Here is a 21,733-nt window from a genome sequence, read left to right as displayed (position 1 = left end):
GAGAGTTTGTGGTTCTGTATAGAACCAGGTTTTAAACAGGTTTATACAGTCATCTGTATAGAAGAAGAGCCATCTTTTTAAGACTGTAGAACCATTTTCTAAAAGGTAATTCAACACATTCTCCATCAATCTGAAGAACATTTTTACCATGCAAAAAACATGCAAATGATTCTATATAGCAGCCGTGGCTCTACATAGAACCATTACCTTTGTTAAAGACCCCTAGAAGAATCATCTTTTTTAAAGCGTGTAATTTAATTCACAGTACCGTGAAAATTGTCCTGATAACAGCATTCAGCCGCAATAAGAGAAACTTTCATCTAGAGTTCAATTTTCCACACATTTTGCCACCTCAAAGCGTTTATTTATTTATTTATTTAGTATTTATATTTAGAATAAGTAGAAATGAGCGTGTTTACGTGCACTCAATAATCTGATCATAATCGGATTTCTGCAGTCATCCGATTATTCAAGTGGTGATGTAAACACCATTCTCCGATTTCTTAGAAATCCGATTACGAAATGATGAGGCTGGATTTTAGCTCAGTGATCAGATTTCTCAGCGCATGTAAACTCTTACTCTGATTTCTTTCAGACTTCTCAGTCTGCGCATGTGTGAAATCAGACAGTGGTACCGGAAATAAGAAAGCAGCAAAACACTTTTAAAGCGTTGGTTGACAAAACGAAGAACTTTAATATCCTTCATCTTCTAGATGATGTATGTTCGTATTTTTCAGTTAAAATGGCACAACGTTTAAAAAAAAAACAAAACATTTTTTTCACGTCTGATGCTACGTTTTCATGCTCGATGGTAGACGAACGACAGCAAACCAAAAAAAATAATATTGCTTTGTTTAAATTGCAGCGGCTATGGAAATAATTTTGCCCCTGTGAGCGGCAGCGTTCCTCTGGCTGCAGCAATAAGCATGATGTTCTGCACCCCAACGTTCTGGGACCGGATTCACAAAAGCTTTCTTAAGAAAAAACTTGCGAAGGTTCTTAAGACAAACCACCACGAAGTTCATAAGAATGTTCTTGGATGCAGTTCTCAGAAAAAAAAGCTTTAGAAGTTCTCAAATATTCTCTGAAGACAATCGTAATTATTTTCTTAAGAATATTATTTTTTTCTGGTATATGCTACGTTGCATTACACACACGAGGTACATTGTGAATGTGTATTAACGGTTATTTCCGTTATTTAGTTTAATCCACTCAGAGGAGCAAAATGGAGGAAAAACATCAAACTAAGTGTTTAAAAAATAGCAAACAAGAATTAGAGGTGATGGTGGAACAAAGAGCCAACAGGAACAAATCCTCATTGGAAAGTATGATAGCTGTGGGGTGACGGACAAGAATGAGGAGCAGCAGATGCAGCATCAGAGATGATATTAGATGCTCACCTCGTCGCCTTACACGGCGTAAGACAAGTGTGAGGCTAACGTAAGGTTAAGAAAACATTTAAGAACAATGTTTTCAAGAATATCACTTCTTCTTAGAGCTATTCTTAAGAAAATACTGAAGCAGTTATTTGATGAATAACAATTTCTCATAACAATTTTCCTATGAATGAAGTTAAGAAATAATACAGATTTACTTTCTTAAGACACTTTCGTGAATCCGGACCCAGTATTTCCAACTGCAAGCGATGAAAGTCCAGATGAACTCGTTCATGTACAGCAACTACTGAACTTCATCGAAAATACAGGATTGGAAACATTAGTGTATTCAAATAAAATAGTGGCTAGCACCATCACCATGGTAACATGTACATGGCTTCCTGCCACCATCGGCTGTTATGAGGCGCAGTGTTTTTCAACAGCAGTGTGTAAAAGCAGCATTATGCAGAACACGGATTCAGACTCAGACTGCAGTTGTGTGTGTCGCAGAGTGTACTTTGTCTCTGTGACCTCTGTGGGTGTCACGTTCCTTTAACAGTAAGAATTCAGGAGACAGATATGCACTGTTTAACACTGCAGTGTGTGTGTGTGTGTGTGTGTGTGTGTGTGTGTGTGTGTGTAGAGATTCTCTGGGACGTGATGAGATCCAATAGTTGTAATATTGATAATGGAATCCTGTCACTTTTACTGGCCGTGAATGTGTGTGTGAGTGTATGTGAGTGTGTGTATTGGGGGGTGGGGGGGCAGGGGTGTTTGGGGGGGGGGTGTCGCTGCAGATCTTCTCACACCCAATAGTTGTAATATTGATAATGGAATCCCGTCACTTTAACTGGCTGTGTGTGTGTGTGTGTGTGTGTGTGTGTGTGTGTGTGTGTGTGTGTGTGTGTGTGTGGGAGGGGCTGAGGCAAGTAGGACAGGGGAGCAGTGTGTCTGTGTAGCTTTAAGCTGGACTCCGCACAGTCACATCTCTCCTGCAATGCAGTCTGACTCCAAACACTCAGTTGTAGAATAGAGCTCAGTTAGTGCTAATGCAGATGTGGTGCATTGTGGGTAATGTAGTTTCAATGCAGTAACACATCTAACACATTCTATTGAGAAATACGTCGCTGTTGGGATGTGATCTATATGCATTCGCGGCCCGTTTCAGGATTTGATGCAGTATGTATGTCTTTCTCTCTCTCTCTCTCTGTCACTCTCGCTCTTTCCATCTTTCTGTTTCTCTCTCTCTCTTTCTTTTGCTGTTTCATTCTTTCTCTCTTGTTCTTTTGCTTTCCCTTTCTTCTCTTCTCTCCCTCTCTTTCTCTCTCACTCTTTTCACTCCGTTACTTCTTTCTCTTTCCCTCACGCTGTCTTTTCATTCCCTCTTTCTCACTCTTTCTCTATTTTCTCTTCCTCTCTCTCCATAGTAGTATCTCTTCTTTCCCGTAGTATCTCTTCTTTTCCCCATCTTCTTCCTCTTTCATTTTCTGTTTCTTTTTCATTTGCACTTTTTCCTGTCTTTCTTTCTTTCTTTCTTTTCTTTTCTTTCTTTCTTTCTCATTTTCTCTGTCTACACTTTTATTTCTTTCTCTCTCTTTCTTTTCCCCCCTTTTCAATCTTTCTTCTCTCACTCCTTTCCCCCCTCATTCTGTCTCTGTATACATTGCACTGTGTGTGTGTGTGTGTGTGTGTGTGTGTGTGTGTGTGCGCGCTTGTGTATGTGAGTGTGTTCTCACTGCTGTGTGGGTTTGTTTTACAGGCAGCTGCTCCACCACAGTAACCTCAGCAGCAGTAACGGCAGTACGGAGGATTTGTTCAGAGACAGCATCGACTCCTCGGATGCAGACATCTCTGAGAAGGTAACACACACCCACACCCACATGCAGTGTAATTGACCTCCTTAATCCAATCTGCCTGATAAAGTTAACCCGTCTGCACTCCGTCCGGAATAGCCAGTCAGACCTAATTTAAGACCTTGTGTCATTAAGCTCCCGTCATAGACTGCTAGTGTTTGATTAAAACAATTTATCATAAGCCAAGGTCATTTCAGCTTTAATATGATAATCACAAACTATAATTCAAAACTGAAATGGCTATTTCTTTCTGAGCACGTATAAAGATTATGAACATTTAATCTGTATTAAGTCTCTCTGTACAACTAGTTCTACTCAGAAGGGTTGATCTGGGATTGAGCCCTATTGGAGCTGGATTACTTTTGTCTGAGATGGTGATTTTGTGATTTTAGTCCAGTATGAATCTACCAAGTCTGCTGAATAATTCCAGTATGAATCACCTTATTTCCTGCTTCTTCACAGGTTTGGCATGTGTCAAAATACAAGCATTGAAATACATATTCAGAATACAGAAATGATCTGTATTCAGTCCAAGTTACATGTTGTAAATTCAGTAATCAGAATTTTTTGGAGAATACCTCTAAAGCACTTACCCACTAAATAAATAAAACGTATAATCTTCAAAACAAATACCACTTCTGCTTGTTGTGCTTGTCTATTAACTATTTTAAAATCTGTACACAGCATGTAGAAAACATACTTGTTAGACAAGTTCTAAAGACAACCTCAAATGACTGCTTTACAAATGCTGAAGTTCCTACTAAAGCCTGAGTAGACTGATAAATCAGTGAGATCTGCTAAAGGCTGAAATCACTACTTTTTCACAGTATTCAGCTCAACTGTGCTTCCTCATTACTGCTGGTCCTGTCTAAGCCGACTTCATGGTAATATAATAAAGAATTCTGCAAATAAATAAGGGCACATTTGTTTTTTTTGGCTGCCAGGAGACGAAGCTAAGTGCTGATGGAGCTTTTGGCACAGTTTCTTCACTCTCAGGCTCAAAACAGCACTATTGCAGTCTACAACATTTCTGGGGGTCTATTTAAAAGGAGAATGAAAATGAAATATGTTGGTCTCCTCTCGCAAGGCAGCAAGATTTGTCCTGTTTGGTGGCGTTTTAAGTTGAATGAGTCCAGGTATGAGCCTAATGTTGTTCTACACTGTAAAAACTAAAGGTGCCTTTATCCAGTAGGGTGCACAAAGAGCTAAATAAGATATATTTAGGTGCCTCAAAAAACCTTCCTACGTAATGTGATTGGTGATATACAAGCTCTTGCAGACATTTCTGACTACCTCACTCGGGTCCATCAAGTATGAATATTCAGCTCTAGCATCCTGGAAGAGCTTTCTTTTGACAGAGCGATAAAGCACCTTTGAGGGTTCCTAGGAGAACTTTCACACTAATTTAACATTTCCGGGGTTACTGAAAGTCTTCTTGTTTTCTAGCAGGGCCCTTGAGTAACTTAAAGGTTTAGTGAGCACCTACATTCATTAAAAGAACTGAACTAAGAACTAATGAACTAAGATTTGCATGCGGGCAATTACATTTTATGACCATGTACATACTGATTAATTTCCTAAGACACTAAACCAAGAAGAGGTTTCAGACCATGATGGTGAAAACATTTCCTCAAAGAACTTTGTGAAGTATCTTAAGTTCTTCATAGCCCTTTTCAGAAGTGTTCTGTTAGTGTGGCAAGCTGAGGAACTAAAAATGATAACCAAGATGTTAAATCTGCACTAGGGCTTGAGAGATGCCGATATTATTGATTACTGATCTAAATGTTACACATTTAAGATAAATAGAGATAAAATGGGAACGTTAAAATGCACAAGCATCCTTCTATCCATCCAGCCAGTTCTATTTCCTTTTCTGTTATCATGAAAAGATTATGTCTTGATATTTTTCCTGCTACCTGCTCAGGTGAGTCAGCTGGAGAAGAAGCTGTGCGAGCTGGAGAACGAGTGTTTAACGAACGGTGATGTGAAATCCAAACTCAAGCAGGAGAACACCCAGCTAGTGCACAAGTAAACAAGCACCACACACACGCTGTGAAATTATTCTATCATTTTATCAGTTAGTATATTTATTTATATATTTATTTTATTTTAAATGTTGATCATCACTTTACAAGAAAAGGAAAAATGTTATTCACTTTCAGTCTAACTTAATTTAGTACGATATTATTTCAAGTTATTTTGGACAGTTCCTGTGGGTCTGTTCATCATTAAATGTTCATTATAGTATGAGGGCACATGATTTTGTACTGACAGCGAGTGTCTTGACATGTATTTAATAATCCGATAACTGTGTAATATCAGATTTTGTCAGTTTTACTTCGACAAATGTTGGGACACTGATCCAAGTTCTCATGTTTCATTTTCTTGCTTGACTCTAAATTTCAGTAACATTCTGAAAGATAGAGGAAGTTAATCTTGGCCAATTAATCACATCATGATTGAACGAAAAAATTAGAAGTGTATGAACAATAACTGGATCCATGGGGGGTGTTGGAGCCTGTCCCAGTGCTCCAGGAGGATAAGCGGCTTAGACGATGAATGAATGAAATGAATGAATGAAAGAACACTGAGGGGGAAGGAAGGAAGCAAGGAAACACGGATGGAAGGATACACGGAAGAAAGGAAGGCAACACAGAAGTAAGGACACACGGAAGCAAGGAAGGAAGAAAGGAAACACGGAAGCAGGGAAGAAAGGAAGGAAGGAAGGAAACATGGAAGAGCTAACGAGAAGTTAGCAGGTCGTTTTGTGGCAGGGCTGAAATGCAGTGGAAATGAGGTTTTTGGGATTAAGTTGATTTTCATGGCAGGGAATGACTTTGTAATTGATTGGAGTTCATCTGATCACTCTTCATAACAATCCTGAGTTAATGCAAATTACCAACATAAAAACTAAAGTGGCAAACTTTTTGAAAACCAAATTTTGTGTGCGTCTCAAAACTTTTGGCCACGACTGTAGTGTGTGTTCTGACCCCCTTCTGCCAACAACAGTCTATAGGCCAGCGGTTACACATGTGGCCTACGAATTTGCTGGGATTTTTTAATACAACCAACCCCTTTAGTGGTTGAGTTTGACACGCCAGCTTCAGATTGTTTCCTGAAAGAAGAGATGCAACAAAATAGTGACCTACCAAAAAGACAGGGATGTAATATTTTTTAGTGCCTATAATTGCCTTACTTCTGTTTTCAGTTAATTACAGGATCGTTTTCAGTTTAGTTAGTAAACCTGGTCATTGATGCTGCTTGTTGTAACTTTTCTGTTGGATAAGAATGAATAAATAATGCATTTTTACTCGAAAGTGCTTAATAAATAAAATATATATTTGTATACAGTGTCCCAGCATTATTTTTGAGCGCTGCATTTATGTGTTATGCTTTTGTTTAGTGAGTGAAGTGGCTGGATAGTTAATCATCAGCATGTTCCCTGAAGTGCTACTGATATTTCTTCCTCATAACACTCACTCGCCTAATGAACTGGAAATTCTCGCCGTGTTGGGTATCTTGTGATCATTCAGTATTAAGAAAGCTTTCTAGGTGTGACTTTGGTTTAACACGCTGTTCTGAGGACAGATGTTTGCTGGAACTCAGCCAAATGTGGGTGTGTTTAGGGTTCATGAACTGGAGGAGCTGCTGAAGGAGCAGGAGGCTCGAGCAGAGCTGACGATGGAGGTAGAGCGCCGGAAACACCGGGATGCGTTCAGCAAACTGGAGAGAGACAGAAACGCTCAGATAGAGCTGCTCACCAACCGGTACACACACACACACACACACACACACACACACACACACACACAGAAACCTCCATCTGCAGGAGGAGCATGGACCATTTGCAAACGTGTGAAAATCCCGCCTCTCTTACTTAGTGTTGTTACGTCTGTCAGACTTTCAGCTCGGGCTGCCACGGAGCATTTATAACACTTAACGAACTTAACGAACTAAAAAATTCAGTAGAACAAAGCAGAATTTGGAAGCTCACACACACTCGCCTCCATGTTGGGTTTTTAAATAATCGGTAATAGATTTGTTTGTGGTTTCTGACACTGTCCCATTTTTACATTATTGTTATGTAATTGTTACGACTCCCCGTCATAACATGGACAAAAGAATGTCCCCCAGCCAAAAACTGCAATAGAAACCAATTGTCCATCTTCATAGATGCTAATTACATTTATGGCATTTGGCTGACGCTCTTATCCAGAGAGACTTACAATTTGATCATTTTACACAGGTAGGCCAAGGTGGTGTTAGGAGTCTTGCCCAAGGACTCTTATTGGTGTAGTGTAGGGTGTTTACCCAGGTGGATTGAACCCCAGTCTACAGCGTAGAAGGCAGAGGTGTTAACCACTACACTAACCAACCACAGTACACAGTAACACCAGTGACACTCCTATAACACCAGTGACTCCTGGGGACAACAACTTTCATTATATGTTTATTATATTTATTTGGTGTTTGTTTTCTTTGTCATTTAAGTCATATATTTCATAGTCATGTATAGATTATTGGAGTTAAACTTGCAGAAAAACTTTTTTTTACCTCAAAATATGGCCTCAGCCTTTACACATGACTGAGGATGAGCACTTCTGTGGTGCTTGGAATTCTATATGGTTGGTTTAAAAAAACAATAATGCCAAATTGAGGCTGAAGAAGGTTTAATTGTTAAAAATATATATTTTTTGTTTTTTATATATACAAATTAAATGTAACCTCAGCATGTATTTCGAGTGTCATATCTGTAAATGCTAGGGACACAAACATTTCCATAGAATGTTTCAGCTTGGTTGCCAGTAAAAGTTCAACTAATCCAGAAACCATGTTTTGTGGAGTAGAGGCCTGGTGCGTGTTTGCCTCTTTGTGAGTGTTTAAGTTGTTTTTTGTTTTGTCTGCAGCGTCCAGCAGCTTGAGGTGGAGAATGCAGACCTGCTGCTGAACATGAACAGGCTGAAATCTCAGACGGAGAAACTGGACGAGGTGTGTGCGTTTTTACAACCACGAACTGCAAACTGGTATTATTATTATTATCATGGAAAATAATGTTGCAGTGCTCTTTTCTGAGTCTGTACGGTTTTGGAAAAGGGATGTTGCATGATTATTCTATGGGAGCTGCTAGATTATTCTTTTGAGGCACACTTTCATCTTTGTGGAGGTGTTGCTGTTATGCCTATTGCCCAATCATGTGACTAAAAGCACTCCTTTCCCAAATAATTGGTCTACACACTATTCAAACCCATCTTTGTATACAAATGCTTGGATTACTGGACATCATGGCAAGCCAAATCCTGCACGATCAGGGCAAGTCCTGGACAGAGACATTCCTGTTCAAAGGGCATTGAACCTGGATTCAAGTATGTTGTAAAAGAGCACTTTAGAATAGTCTGAAACTTTTTCTTGGAGCTTGAAATCTTTATGGGGGCTCCCAAGTGGCCCTCGCCACAATGCAAGCCAATGTGGGCATCTGTTAAGCCTTGAGTACACTACATGTGAATCAAATGGAGACCGAGCTCACTGAACTCTAGCAAACTCAAGTAGACAATGTTTGTGTGGCTCATGAATTTAAAAATGTGGTCAGTTTTAAAACTAAAACATACTAATGTACATAGAATCGATCATGCTCATGCCTTAAACTGAGCTCATTAAAAAGCTTCGTTGCACACTTGAGAGACTTTTCACTTGTCTTCTTTTTATTGGTCTTTGTTTACTTGCTGTGTTTTCTTCTTTTGCACTCATTGGCTGTTGCATGAGTCCGTTCACACAGAGTCGATGATCAGTTTAAACTAGATTTCAAACATGTTTGATAAACTCTTGAACTCTGAAACGCAATCGGGAAGCCAAAAATCTGAGTTTGCGCCCCTCACACAGTACTTGTTTCTCTCTCCACCTGTCGACTCGGACTGACCCAGAGATCTGCAGACTAGAGCTGACCAGCTGAGACTCAGCCAGACTGAGAATCAGGGCTAAAATTGGGGTAAAAGTTGTATAGCGTGACCTCTGGCTTAGCAGAATTAGCAGTTAGTGTTCTCCTCCAACCGTGTTGAGCTGTTCAGCTGTGTTGCGTTAGCGGCAGTTTGGTGGAGATGCTAGCTGGGAGCGCTGTGTGAAGGGGAGCCTAGCTAGCATTGAATTTACACAATTGAAGAGAAATTTTGTTAAAAACAAAAAGTTCAGTTTTGCTATTAGAGCCTTAATGAAACCGTGCATAAATATCTCTAAAGAAAAGTACAGAACTTATTACTTCTTTAATGGGTTGGGGTGCTAATGATTGCTAGCTATCTTGACGTGCGCACACACACATGCACACGTACACACAAACACACAGACACACATACACATATATGCAGCTCTTCATTAAAATGTGATCGGTGCACGTGTGCACGCTCATCAGCGCTCTATTTTCTGCTCGTGTCGAAGAACGGAACAGGCTTTTACACCGCATGCCTATTATGAACATCATCTTGCATATTAATCATCAGTGAGGTATTATAACCTCTGCCCTGAATACTAAGCGCTTTAAGCGAATACTTTAGCGTCATGTTTGCAGTGTTGCATACTAAATTCTTTTTTTTTTTATTATTCTTTATCTTTTATTAATCAAACTGGAGAAATTCAGGAAAGTTAACATCTCCAGTGTGTTTAGGACCATCACTTATACAGTTCTGTGTAAAACTCAGAGACTCCCCCTTCATTATTTACCCCTCTTTAACCCCCTCAGATTGACCCATTTTATAGTTTAAAATGACAGGAAAAACATTTTTAAATAATTTATGGATCATGAAGCCTTTTTTACTGGACTTACTGCTCATTTAGTGCGATTTGAGTTGAAAAGGTCAGTTGGACCTAAAACAGAAAAAGTGTTTTGTCTATATTAATCATACATAATAACAAATATTTTAAAAATGTTCAGTGGTTGATGAAGTACACAAATCATGGACCGAAGGTAAAATATTACTCCAGTGAAAGTAGGAGGTCCTCCCTTTAGACCTCCACTTGAGTAAAAGTACAGAAGTATTTGCCTTCAGATGTACTTAAGTCTTCTTCTTTCGGCTGCTCCCTTCAGGGGTCGCCACAGCGGATCATCTGCCTCCAGATGTAGTTAAGTATCAGAAGTAAAGTATTAAAAGAATAATTAATTCAACTTGGTTACAAGTTTTAATAAAAACTGGCTTTAAACTCAGGATCACAAATGAGTTTCCTTTACTATGCTGCATCTGTAGGCCTCTGTTCATAAACATAAATTAGTCAAAACAAATTTACTATAAAATGAATGTGTTTGTATAAATTTGCACAAAGTTAGGTTAGTTCATCATTTATGTCGAATAGGCACTCCCAGAATTTTACACTGCCGCACTGATGAACTGTGTGCTTGCACTGTGTCGGTGTGTCCAACGGGTCAAAACCAGCTCAAAACAAAGTGATTAGTGTATTTGCCTCACGCTTCTTTTGTTTTGACCTGTTACATTTTTATACACACAAGACAAAAGGATTGACAGATTACACAAAATGTGGTGGAGTAAAAAGTGAGATATTTGACTTTGAAATGTAGAGGAGTGAAAGTCAAAAGTCATCAAAAATGGAAAAACGTCAGTAAAGTACAGATACACGAAAAAGTACTTAAGTACAGTAACGAATTACATTTACTTAGTTATGGTCCACCACTGAAAATGTTGTGTAAATAAGTCTAAATAGGATAAATAAACAAATGTTGAATGTCTAGTTTTTGCCAATGTACAGAAAAAGACAAGTCAGTTATTATAAGTAAACATAAGGTGAAAAACATCTTTGCGTTAAATAATTGATTACATTAATATTTATTAATATTTAGTTAAAGATGATGTTTATGGAAAAATATATAAGGAACATTTTTTTATTTCTCAGCATAGCGGTTAAAAAAAGCAGAAACACATTTAACAGAAAGTGATTTTTTTTTCAGCTTCCATACTTTTCAGGAGACTCACTTTCAGTTTCTCAAAGAATCTGCAGACACACCTCCACAGTTCAGTCTTAGAAGATAGTTGATCGTTTTCTGAAGTAATCAAACTCATTCAGTGGTGTTGAGGTCTGGACTCTGGGGCGGTCAGTCCATCGTTCAGCTTCTTTGTTTGACGTATCCGCCTCCTTTTCTCAGTGAGGTTCTTCTTGAACAGCTACACATCCTTTCAGACCCACAGCGCCGAGTGGTCTTCTCACAGTGGAAGGGTGGACAGAAACACCTATGGATGTTTTCAGATCTGAAGCAGCTGGATTTTCTCCTCCCTCTCAAAGATGAAAGCTTTAAGTGCTGTTTATCTGATGAGGACAGTTTTGGGGTCTTCCAGGTTGTTTTAAGAATCGCATTTTAATCGGCTTTTAATCACTTTTCGGGTTGGTTTTCTCCTTGTGCGACTGGATTATGTCTCCTCAGAAATGTCTGCTTTGAAGGGTCTCTGACTTTTGCTGTATATTTGTATCTGTTGTGTTTTGTGTAGGAAAAGCAGCGAATGACGGACAAACTGGAGGACACGAGCCTGCGTCTGAAGGATGAGATGGACCTGTACAAGAAGATGATGGACAAGCTGAGGCAGAACCGGAATGACTACCAGAGAGAGAAGGACGCCATGCAGGAGGTCAGAGAGCGCCACCTAGTGTCCGTTCTCATTGCAGTACATCACAGAGAGCCAACACGGATACTAAGTAGAGTTTAAGGTTTCGTCTTTCACATGTGGATCACAAAAGCAATTAGATGCACACCACTAGATGTTGACATCACCAGCATGCTTAACCTCAGTGGACATTTTGCCTATTGTTTGTTTTGTTTTTTTTACTTTTTTTTTTTTCACTGTTTCTTCTCAATTGACCCATTAATGTCCATCTGTCATTTGTTTTTATTTCCTCTGGCCCAGTTGCTCTCTGAGCTTGCCTTATTATTATAGAAATATTACAAATCAAGGTAACTAAATGACTAAAATTTAAGTTTTTATCACTTAATTTATCATATTCATCAAGACATTTGGTTAAGTACTGATTTTTAGCTCAAAATAATGGAAAATACAAATTAGTTTGTAAATGAAAGTATAAAACCATACAAAATATATTTAAAAAGGCTCTGTTAGTTGTTCAGCCAAGGTATAAATACAGTTGTAAGCCAAGGTTTGCGCACTCCTGGTCAAATTGCATGTATTTGTTGTTTTTCAAGTTGAAAATAAGTAAACACCTCCTCTACAAAGACACACTTTGGCATGTCTTAATGTTTATTCGCTAAATTTTAACATATTGCAGAAACATTTTACATAAAATGTGGCCTGTACAAAACTTATTGCACATTTTGTTTCACATTTCTGGGCTGATTACGTTTTTGAGAAAGTTAATGAAAGGCTAACAAGTGATGGAAGCATATATATACACCATTTAGCATAATGCTAACGGTGCGTCTAAATCACCACACACTCGCCTCAAACCATGTGGAGTTGTTCAGCGATCTCTAAAAGATGCTTATGTGGTTTCGTTGTTATGGCACACTGTAGCTTCAGAGCTAAACTAAAGCAAACGTCTACGTTTTGGTTAGCAAACTACATTTGGGGTAAGAGGGGATCCTGGGTAAATGTGTGAGGACAAGTGTGGACAGATTGAAGGATCACGAGGGCTGCACTCCGAAATGTGTATCCTGATCTCTCCTGCTGTATGTTTGTGTGTGTGTGTGTGTGTAGCTGATAGAGGACTTGCGGCGGGAGCTGGAGCACCTGCAGGTGTTTAAGCTGGAGGCGGAACGTGTTGGGCGCGGCCGGAGCTCATCCACCAGCCTATCAGAATTCAGCACACGCACACGAGAGAGCGAACTCGAGCAGGAGGTGAAGAGGCTCAAACAGGTGAGACACACAAATCAGAGACAAACACTGGCATAGACATCAGACTTGTGAAGGGTGAGACAGGTGAGACACCTAGACAGGTCAAACAAGGGAAATACATGGGTGGGTATGACAGGCAGGACTCCTGGACAGGTCAGACAAGGGAAACACATATATGGATAAGACAGGTGAGGCACCTGGACAGGTCGGACAGGTGAGGCACCTGGACAGGTCGGACAGGTGAGGCACCTGGACAGGTCGGACAGGTGAGGCACCTGGACAGGTCGGACAGGTGAGGCACCTGGATAGGTCGGACAGGTGAGGCACCTGGACAGGTTGGACAGGTGAGATGTTTGAGTGTAAATATAGTTAAGTGAAAACCATACACACTTTAAACCTTGCTGACTTTTAGTGTGAATGGAAGGAACAGTGTTTTGGTTTGGTTTGTCCTGCTCTTAGACAGGATCCAGCTTCAGGAAGCCTGTTTGCAAATAAAAGTAAACACAAAGGATTAAAAATAAATAGATACAGTTTTTTCACTATCCAGACATGTAGGATTTTGTCTCCCTGTGTTTGTGTGTTTGTGTGTGTGTGTGTGTGTGTGTGTGTGTGTGTGTGTGTGTGTGTGTGTGTGTGCGCGTGCACAGCGTTATCTTTTGCAGGACGTTCAGCCTGAACTCCACCAGCAAGTGTGTGTTAGCGCACGACTGTGCCGCACTCTGGCGGTAAAGCCTCAATCCTGCGCCCTCTAAATAACTGATCATTAATGACTAATATCAACTCTGCTGATTGCCTCCAGGGGGCGCTGAACCTCACTGCAACTGAGAGCTTTGGGCCCATATTATAAAAAACTGAACTGGCCTCATTTTGAGTTTAAAAAAAAAACTAAAAAAAGTTTTGAATTAATCATGGTTGTGATGTCACACACCAGCCATTCAGCCTACAGGAGTGTAGTCAGTTGTTAGAAGCGTTGTTATTGCATATACAGCAGTGCAGCTCAGCTTAGACAGTTTTTAACAATTTAGAACAGAGCTCATTTACACACAGCTGTATGAAAGGTTTCAGCACCCATGGACAGATTCCAAGCTTTGTTGAGTTTGAATAAGTACAGAGAATATACTGATGTATAATGTATTTGGAGGGGGGGGGGGCGTGCAACAGTTACGCATATTTTACACTATTTTTTATTATCTATTTTTTTCCTCTCACTTATTAAATATTAAGCAGTTAAATACAAATTGTTCACTGAAATTTTCAGAAAAGACGGGTGCAGCAAACAACTAATTAAATTGTCGAATAATCTGTCGATTTACTGAAACGAATAATCGACTATTCAGTTTATGAATGACTACATTACCAAAATACTTTTATGTAGCTATTGGCTTTTGTTCAGTAGTGTTAAGATGAATGTGTCAGGAAATACAATACAGCATCCTTCAGTACTGGCCAGACTAATTTCTCTGACAGCCCACATACTGTAGCCCCACACTGACCACTTACTCCACTGATTATTCATCTCTGGTTCTTCTTCTCACCACTGATTACATCAGCCATGACATTTAACTCAGTCCATTACACTCACTCCATTTTGTCATTTTACCTGCAGCCTCATGTCAAAACCTCAGATAATTTAACAGAGAACTGTGCAGCGACTGAACAGATTGTTGCGGGTGTTTCACAAAACTGGATTTCTCACTTTGCTAGACAAGCCAAAATTCAAGCCTGCTGAATAAGAGGAGATGTGGAGATGTTTCTGTTGGTCAGTCCTCATTTTGGACTGACGTTATCTGGCTTTACTGTGAAATCCTGCTCTGATAAACACTCTAGGGTTTGAAATGACTGTTGTAAGAAAAAACAGTGAAGCTGACAGTTTGACAGTTTTGGTTTTTTATTTTTTTTATTTTTTTACCCATGCAGGAGAATCAGAAGCTGCGGGAGCAGAATGAAGAGCTAAATGGTCAGATTCTCAGTCTGAGTCTGCACGAAGCTAAGAACCTGTTCGCCACACAGACTAAAGCACAGTCACTCGCCACAGAGATCGACAACGCATCCCGAGACCAGGTACAGTTTAAGTTTCCAAATTTCTGTCCTGTTTGATTTTGTGAAGCTGGTTTACTCTTAAGGAGAAGTATGAATTATTAAGTAGAAATTAACTGGAGAGGCTTTGGTATAATTTGTCTGGTTAAGTGAGAAACGCTGACCTGCTCCCCACAAATGTGCAGTGGTGGACAATAACTAAGTAAATGTAATTTGTTACTGTACTTAAGTACTTTTTTTTGTGTATCTGTACTTAAGTTTTTCCATTTTGAGCGACTTTTTCCTTTCACTCCACTACATTTCAGAGTCTAATATCCGACTTTTTCCTCCACTACATTTTGAGAAATCTGTCGTTCCTTTTGGTTTCTGTGTGTATAAAAACGTAACATGTCAAAACGAAAGAAGCGCAAAGCCAGAGCACCAATCAGGGCCCAGCGGTCACTTTGTTTAGAGCTGGTTTTGACCTGTTGGTCATACCGACCTGAATTCATACAAACACTTTCATTTTATAGTAAATTAGTTTGGGCTGGTTTATGTTTATGAACAGACGCCTACAGATCAACACAGTAAAGGAGCTCATCTGTGATCCTGAGTTTAAAGCCAGTTTTTATTCAACTTAAACTTGGAACTAAGTTGTAAATAAATCTGAAACTGAAACTTTGCTTGTGTGTAAAAAGTGATTTCAGAGCCACTCGGTTCTCCCTGATGGAACCTGTTTACCTTCAGTGTTTTGTGCTTATGATCATTTTAATAGACGTCAGCGTCGCTAATTAATGACGTTCTATTAAAAGACTGGTTTACCAAGAGAGACGCTGGAGGACTTTCACCTGAAATGAGTTCATGAAGCCAGTCTGGTTATAAAAATGATAACAGGACATCAGAGCCAGAATTACTCTTTTAGTACTTTTACTTTATACTTAAGTACATTTGAGGGAAAATACTTTAGTACTTTACTCAAGTGGAGGTCTAGAGTAAGGACTTCTACTTTTACTGGAGTAATATTTCATAATATTAATATTATAAAGTAATATTTTAACCTTGAGTATCTCTACTTTAACTCAAGTACATGATTTGTGATATTGTGTACCACCTCTGCAAATGTGTTCTTACTGTCAAGAGGTCGTAATACCTACATTTAGAGTCAGTTATTCATTCAGCCTAATGAGAAACTGTAGAACAGACTCGGTTTATATCACAGTACCTACATTTAGAGCCGGTTATTCATTCAGCCTAATGAGAAACTGTAGAACAGACTCAGTTTATATCACAATACCTACATTTAGAGCCAGTTATTCATTCAGTCTAATGAGAAACTGTAGAACAGACTCGGTTTATATCACAATACCTACATTTAGAGTCAGTTATTCATTCAGCCTAATGAGAAACTGTAGAACAGACTCGGTTTATATCACAATACCTACATTTAGAGTCGGTTATTCATTCAGCCTAATGAGAAACTGTAGAACAGACTCGGTTTATATCACAATACCTACATTTAGAGTCAGTTATTCATTCAGCCTAAAGAGAAACTGTAGAACGGACTCGGTTTATATCACAATACCTACATTTAGAGCCAGTTATTCATTCAGCCTAATGAGAAACTGTAGAACGGACTCAGTTTATATCACAATACCTACATTTAGAGGCAGTTATTCATTCAGCCTAATGAGAAACTGTAGAACAGACTCAGTTTATATCACAATACCTACATTTAGAGTCAGTTATTCATTCAGCCTAATGAGAAACTGTAGAATAGACTCAGTTTATATCACAATACCTACATTTAGAGCCAGTTATTCATTCAGCCTAATGAGAAACTGTAGAACAGACTCAGTTTATATCACAATACCTACATTTAGAGTCAGTTATTCATTCAGCCTAATGAGAAACTGTAGAACAGACTCAGTTTATATCACAATACCTACATTTAGAGTCAGTTATTCATTCAGCCTAATGAGAAACTGTAGAACAGACTCGGTTTACATCACAATACCTACATTTAGAGCCGGTTATTCATTCAGCCTAATGAGAAACTGTAGAACAGACTCGGTTTATATCACAATACCTACATTCATTCAGCCTAATGAGAAACTGTAGAACAGACTCAGTTTATATCACAATACCTACATTTAGAGCCAGTCATTCATTCAGCCTAATGAGAAACTGTAGAACAGACTCAGTTTATATCACAATACCTACATTTAGAGCCAGTTATTCATTCAGTCTAATGAGAAACTGTAGAACAGACTCGGTTTATATCACAATACCTACATTTAGAGTCAGTTATTCATTCAGCCTAATGAGAAACTGTAGAACAGACTCGGTTTATATCACAATACCTACATTTAGAGTCAGTTATTCATTCAGCCTAATGAGAAACTGTAGAACAGACTCAGTTTATATCACAATACCTACATTTAGAGTCAGTTATTCATTCAGCCTAATGAGAAACTGTAGAACAGACTCGGTTTATATCACAATACCTACATTTAGAGTCAGTTATTCATTCAGCCTAATGAGAAACTGTAGAACAGACTCAGTTTATATCACAATACCTACATTTAGAGCCGGTTATTCATTCAGCCTAATGAGAAACTGTAGAACAGACTCAGTTTATATCACAATACCTACATTAAGTCTTCATTCAACCTAATGAGAAACTGTACTCAGTCTTTGTCACAATACACTGTTAGGATAGATTGTGTGTAGTTCTTTTGTTCGTTTCAAACTCTTTTTGGTGTGTGCTTTTTGATTATTATGAAAGAATCAAGCCAACATTAGCATGGAGGCTAATGTATTTGTCATTTACGGCTTGCCTATGTTGAATTAGCTAAAGCAGCACAGTCTGAAAACTGAAAACTGTGTTGTGTAGCGACACTTGGCGAACATTTTAGTGCTCCAATACAAATGGTAATAAAAATCTGTCATTGGGTTTAATGAGATTTTCAGCAAGTTTTCTTTGAAAGTTGGCATTAGAGATATCATGGGCCGATTGAACACATTCCAGTTAGGGATTAAGACTGAGGTCCTGAACAATCTGATGGAAATCTCCGTTTACATGCGCACTACAAGTAATCCGATCCAAGATTACACGCATGCGTAGAGAACCACACTGTGTAGACCATGACAACCAGCATCACGCGAGTCCAGTCAGAGTGAGATGACCAGTTTTTAATTGCTTTAAATTGATGTCAGGCTCAGGAGAACATGCTTCACTGTGCTTATTAAAGAAGGACGAGAGCAAGACGTCATGTTCTGAGATACAAAAGCTGGACGCCCGTCCCACCGCCGTCTTTTAAAGATCAAAACCTAAACTTTGTCTCCTGTGCAGACCAGTTTCGGCTCCCGCCATGTTGAACGTCCGCAGAACGTACTTGCACTTTCCGACTGGGAAAGTAATCAGATACAGGAGTTTACACGGCTATTATTCTTCTATTTAACTGATTGAACGACCTGGATAATCCTGTATATAATCAGATAGAAATGGCATTCTGAACGGCCTTATTCAAGCAAGTCTGTTCCAGTTGAGGTGTGTTGGACGTATTCTATTCCAATTGAGCTATTAGTCGGATTATTAACGGATAATCGGGCTGCAGGTATAGTGGTCACTGTCACCGCTAAAGGATATGTGCATTTTCTCTGTAAGAAATATTTAGCATTGGCAGAATGTCGCCCTCATCTTTGTTTTTTTTTCTCCTCACAGTTAATGGAGGCCCTGAAGGAACAAGAGGAAATAAATCTGCGTCTCAGGCAGTACATGGATAAGATTATATTATCTATCCTGGACCACAACCCGTCCATCCTGGAAATCAAAAACGCCTAAGCTGAAGCTGAAGTACCTCTGAGCGGCTCCCCTGCTGGCCTGGAGGTGGATGTTGCGAGTTGATTTCAACTGCGTTCTTCCAAATGGATGTGAACTTCATGCTGTGAAATAAACTTCATTCCTCCTTTGCTCATTCATGTTGTGAGACTTCAGGAGACACTGGAAAATTTCATGCACTTTTCCAGGACATACTTCATCACTGCTGCTCTGTACAACTGTGGGAATCATCACTGGAAGGGCATTACGGGATTGTGTAACATGACACTGGATGTGGCCTGTACTGTACATGTGCAGTGGGCCATAAGGGGGACATTTGGGTTATTTTGGTTGAAACTGGGTGTTTGTTTTATGATACCCGTTTTTCTTCCCTGTGTAGTCCCATTGTGCTGAAACCTGCTGATTAGGTTGATCACGTTTGCTTGGTGATCAATTTTAGTGAAAAGTAAGTCGATCAGAGGGAATATGTGAGCTTTGAGTTCTTTGATGGTGTGTGATGAGGCACTATGTGGATGGCTAAGAAATAAGTCTGAGAGAGAAACAGAGAGAGAGGAGGGGGAAGTGGAAGTTTGAGGCCAGAAATGCGTGTTGTGCTATGTACTGAGTTTATTTGGTAAAACAGAAAAGCCACTTTAGTTAGTGAGAGAGTTTATAATCAGAGTAACGGCAGCATCTGAATGTTCACTTACCTTTCTGAATGTGCGTACATTCGTGTTTGGGGATATTTCACTAGCCTTCCTGTCTTCATACGCTGTAATTTCAAAGAATAGCCACTTATTTTAAGGAATACTCCAGCGTTTTCCAGCCTTACGCATAACTATTGTAGCTTTAGCATACAGTCGATTACCACACTTATTTCAATGTCTTTCCCTGTACTTTAAGAGAACTGAAAACCTGTTAACATAAAACACACTTAAACAGAAGTTAATGGGCAGTTGCTTCAGCAAGTACAAAGAACTGTGTTTATTGTAATAATTCATTTAAAAGTGTTTCTAAAGTTCTTGGTAATCACCTGTATGCTAGAGGTAGTGTTTAGCTTGGAATAGCTTGAAAAATGCTAGAATATTCCTTTAAGCTGTATTCTGTTACAAATGCTGTTTCTTAGGAGCTTTAACAAAGTCTGCAAGAAAATTCATAGATTCATAAGCTGCTGTTCCAAAATGCCTGACCATAATGAGGGGTTTGCATATTTTTTCATCCTCAGCTTTCCCAAATATTTAATTAGGCCTAGCTTTTGGATCACTTTTGTAGGTTAATGGAATTATGGATTCGCAAGATGCAGGTACATTTATGAGCTTTTCCTCAGATTTTCACCAGTTTGAGTTCCAGTACAAATGAAAATGCTCATGATACGTTCACAACCACCAAGTTTGTATTGTCCCCCCCACCCACCCCCCAGCTTTGCACAGTGAGCACAATTTTATTTTTAGGGTTTTAATAACATTTCCCTTGTGCCTTTTCATTCACCGATAGTACCGGTAGACCTACTGATTGTTTAGTTGCACACTGGCTAGCTGTTTAGCTTTCTCACACCTTAATCACATACATTTCAGTGCAATCTCTGACAAAAAAGTTGTAAATACTGTACAGGATTAGTCACTTTTTTCTATACTATGTGCCACTCATCACTTTTACATTAATTATCTAGGCTTTTTGTACACTTTTTCCAGTAATGGGGCTATCTCTGTGTTTGTATGGTGTAGATTTTTTGGTTTAGGCGTTGTAAACACGTCCAGTAGATGAAATCAGAGGCATTAATTTACTAATGTAGTGACAGAAGCTACAAGGCTATATAGCCTGGATGCTAGCAAGTTAGCAGGCTGGAACTGCTGCATAAAAACCCAAAATTGTGATTTAGCTGTCCGGTTTGCTTTCTGGCACATTTTCTTTCAATTCGCCTGTTTTATCTGCCATCACCGGAGACATTTTCAGGCATCAGATCAATGAGCTAATAACAGCAAAGCGCTGTAGCTTGCTAACATCACCAAAGCTGATGGTAAAAGAATCTGAGGATCTGAAATACTGTTGAAATAGCAATAACAATACGTTCAGCTGAGTTTGAAACAGTAAACGTCAAATCCGCAGCTGTATGGCAGCAGTTCCAGATAGAGAAGACCAATGCCTACAAACTGTGGCTAATGCTAATGCTCTTGTGGCTAATGATGTCACCAATTTAGTTCAGCCTCAGCACTACTCAATCAATCAGAAGTCTTCTGACATTGATTTCTTGATACTTTTCTCTCTTTTTTTTTGGCATTTCAGCTTTTAGAAGGGATATGTGTTTGACGTTTGTACGTTTGTATGGATGTAACAGCGTTTCGTATGCAGCATCGTTTTAAATGCAGTAGAATTATGACTTTGCTCCAAGAAGAGCCCTCTTAATTTATTAATGTAACTCGGAGTATTGTTACATGATTTCTCTTTGGTACTCTGTTTTTTTTTTTTCAGTTTGTTTAACAGTTGGGATATACTGCACAGTCCTAGGACACAAAGAAGTTGACTTCAGCATGTTATAGATGCGCAGCCTGTAACTGGACAGACTTGTCTGGAACTTTTCAAATAAATTCTGAAGAATTTCTCATGTGCCTTTTGTATTTGAAAAAAGTGTAAAAACACTGTCACAACCACCTGAAACACTGCATAAGAAACTATGGGCCTGTTTCCTGGGCTTGGATTGAGCCTAGGCTTCAACTACATCGCAAATAACCGTTAAATGTTTTAAGTTTGTGTTTAGGCCTTAATCTGGGTTTAGAAAACTGGCCCTATAATGTTTTTAAGGTGCTATCTGATACCTGGATAATCTTCTTCTTC

At 39.1% G+C, this 21,733-nt stretch overlaps 1 protein-coding gene across 4 annotated transcripts in view; it reads left to right on the top strand.

Moving 5' to 3' along the window:
* The window catches only part of rab11fip4b (RAB11 family interacting protein 4 (class II) b), a 77,260-nt gene extending 55,759 nt beyond the window's left edge, over positions 1 to 21,501 (top strand). For 3 of the 4 annotated variants that reach the window (XM_037536459.1, XM_037536460.1, XM_037536458.1), the window contains exons 6-14: positions 3,136 to 3,235; positions 5,154 to 5,257; positions 6,856 to 6,996; positions 8,137 to 8,218; positions 11,710 to 11,847; positions 12,928 to 13,086; positions 13,713 to 13,790; positions 14,983 to 15,126; positions 18,806 to 21,501. In XM_037536459.1, coding sequence (XP_037392356.1) covers positions 3,136 to 3,235; positions 5,154 to 5,257; positions 6,856 to 6,996; positions 8,137 to 8,218; positions 11,710 to 11,847; positions 12,928 to 13,086; positions 13,713 to 13,790; positions 14,983 to 15,126; positions 18,806 to 18,925 — 1,066 coding nt within the window. In that variant the 3' untranslated portion in view covers positions 18,926 to 21,501. The remainder of the gene's footprint in view (positions 1 to 3,135; positions 3,236 to 5,153; positions 5,258 to 6,855; positions 6,997 to 8,136; positions 8,219 to 11,709; positions 11,848 to 12,927; positions 13,087 to 13,712; positions 13,791 to 14,982; positions 15,127 to 18,805) is intronic. The other variant, XM_037536461.1, reaches the window with a different exon arrangement.
* Positions 21,502 to 21,733: the final 232 nt, after the last annotated feature.

This window comes from Pygocentrus nattereri, chromosome 30 (assembly GCF_015220715.1).
Source record: "Pygocentrus nattereri isolate fPygNat1 chromosome 30, fPygNat1.pri, whole genome shotgun sequence".
In the NCBI taxonomy this organism is placed as follows: Eukaryota; Metazoa; Chordata; class Actinopteri; order Characiformes; family Serrasalmidae; genus Pygocentrus; species Pygocentrus nattereri.
This window is presented reverse-complemented; position numbering and strand designations above follow the sequence as displayed.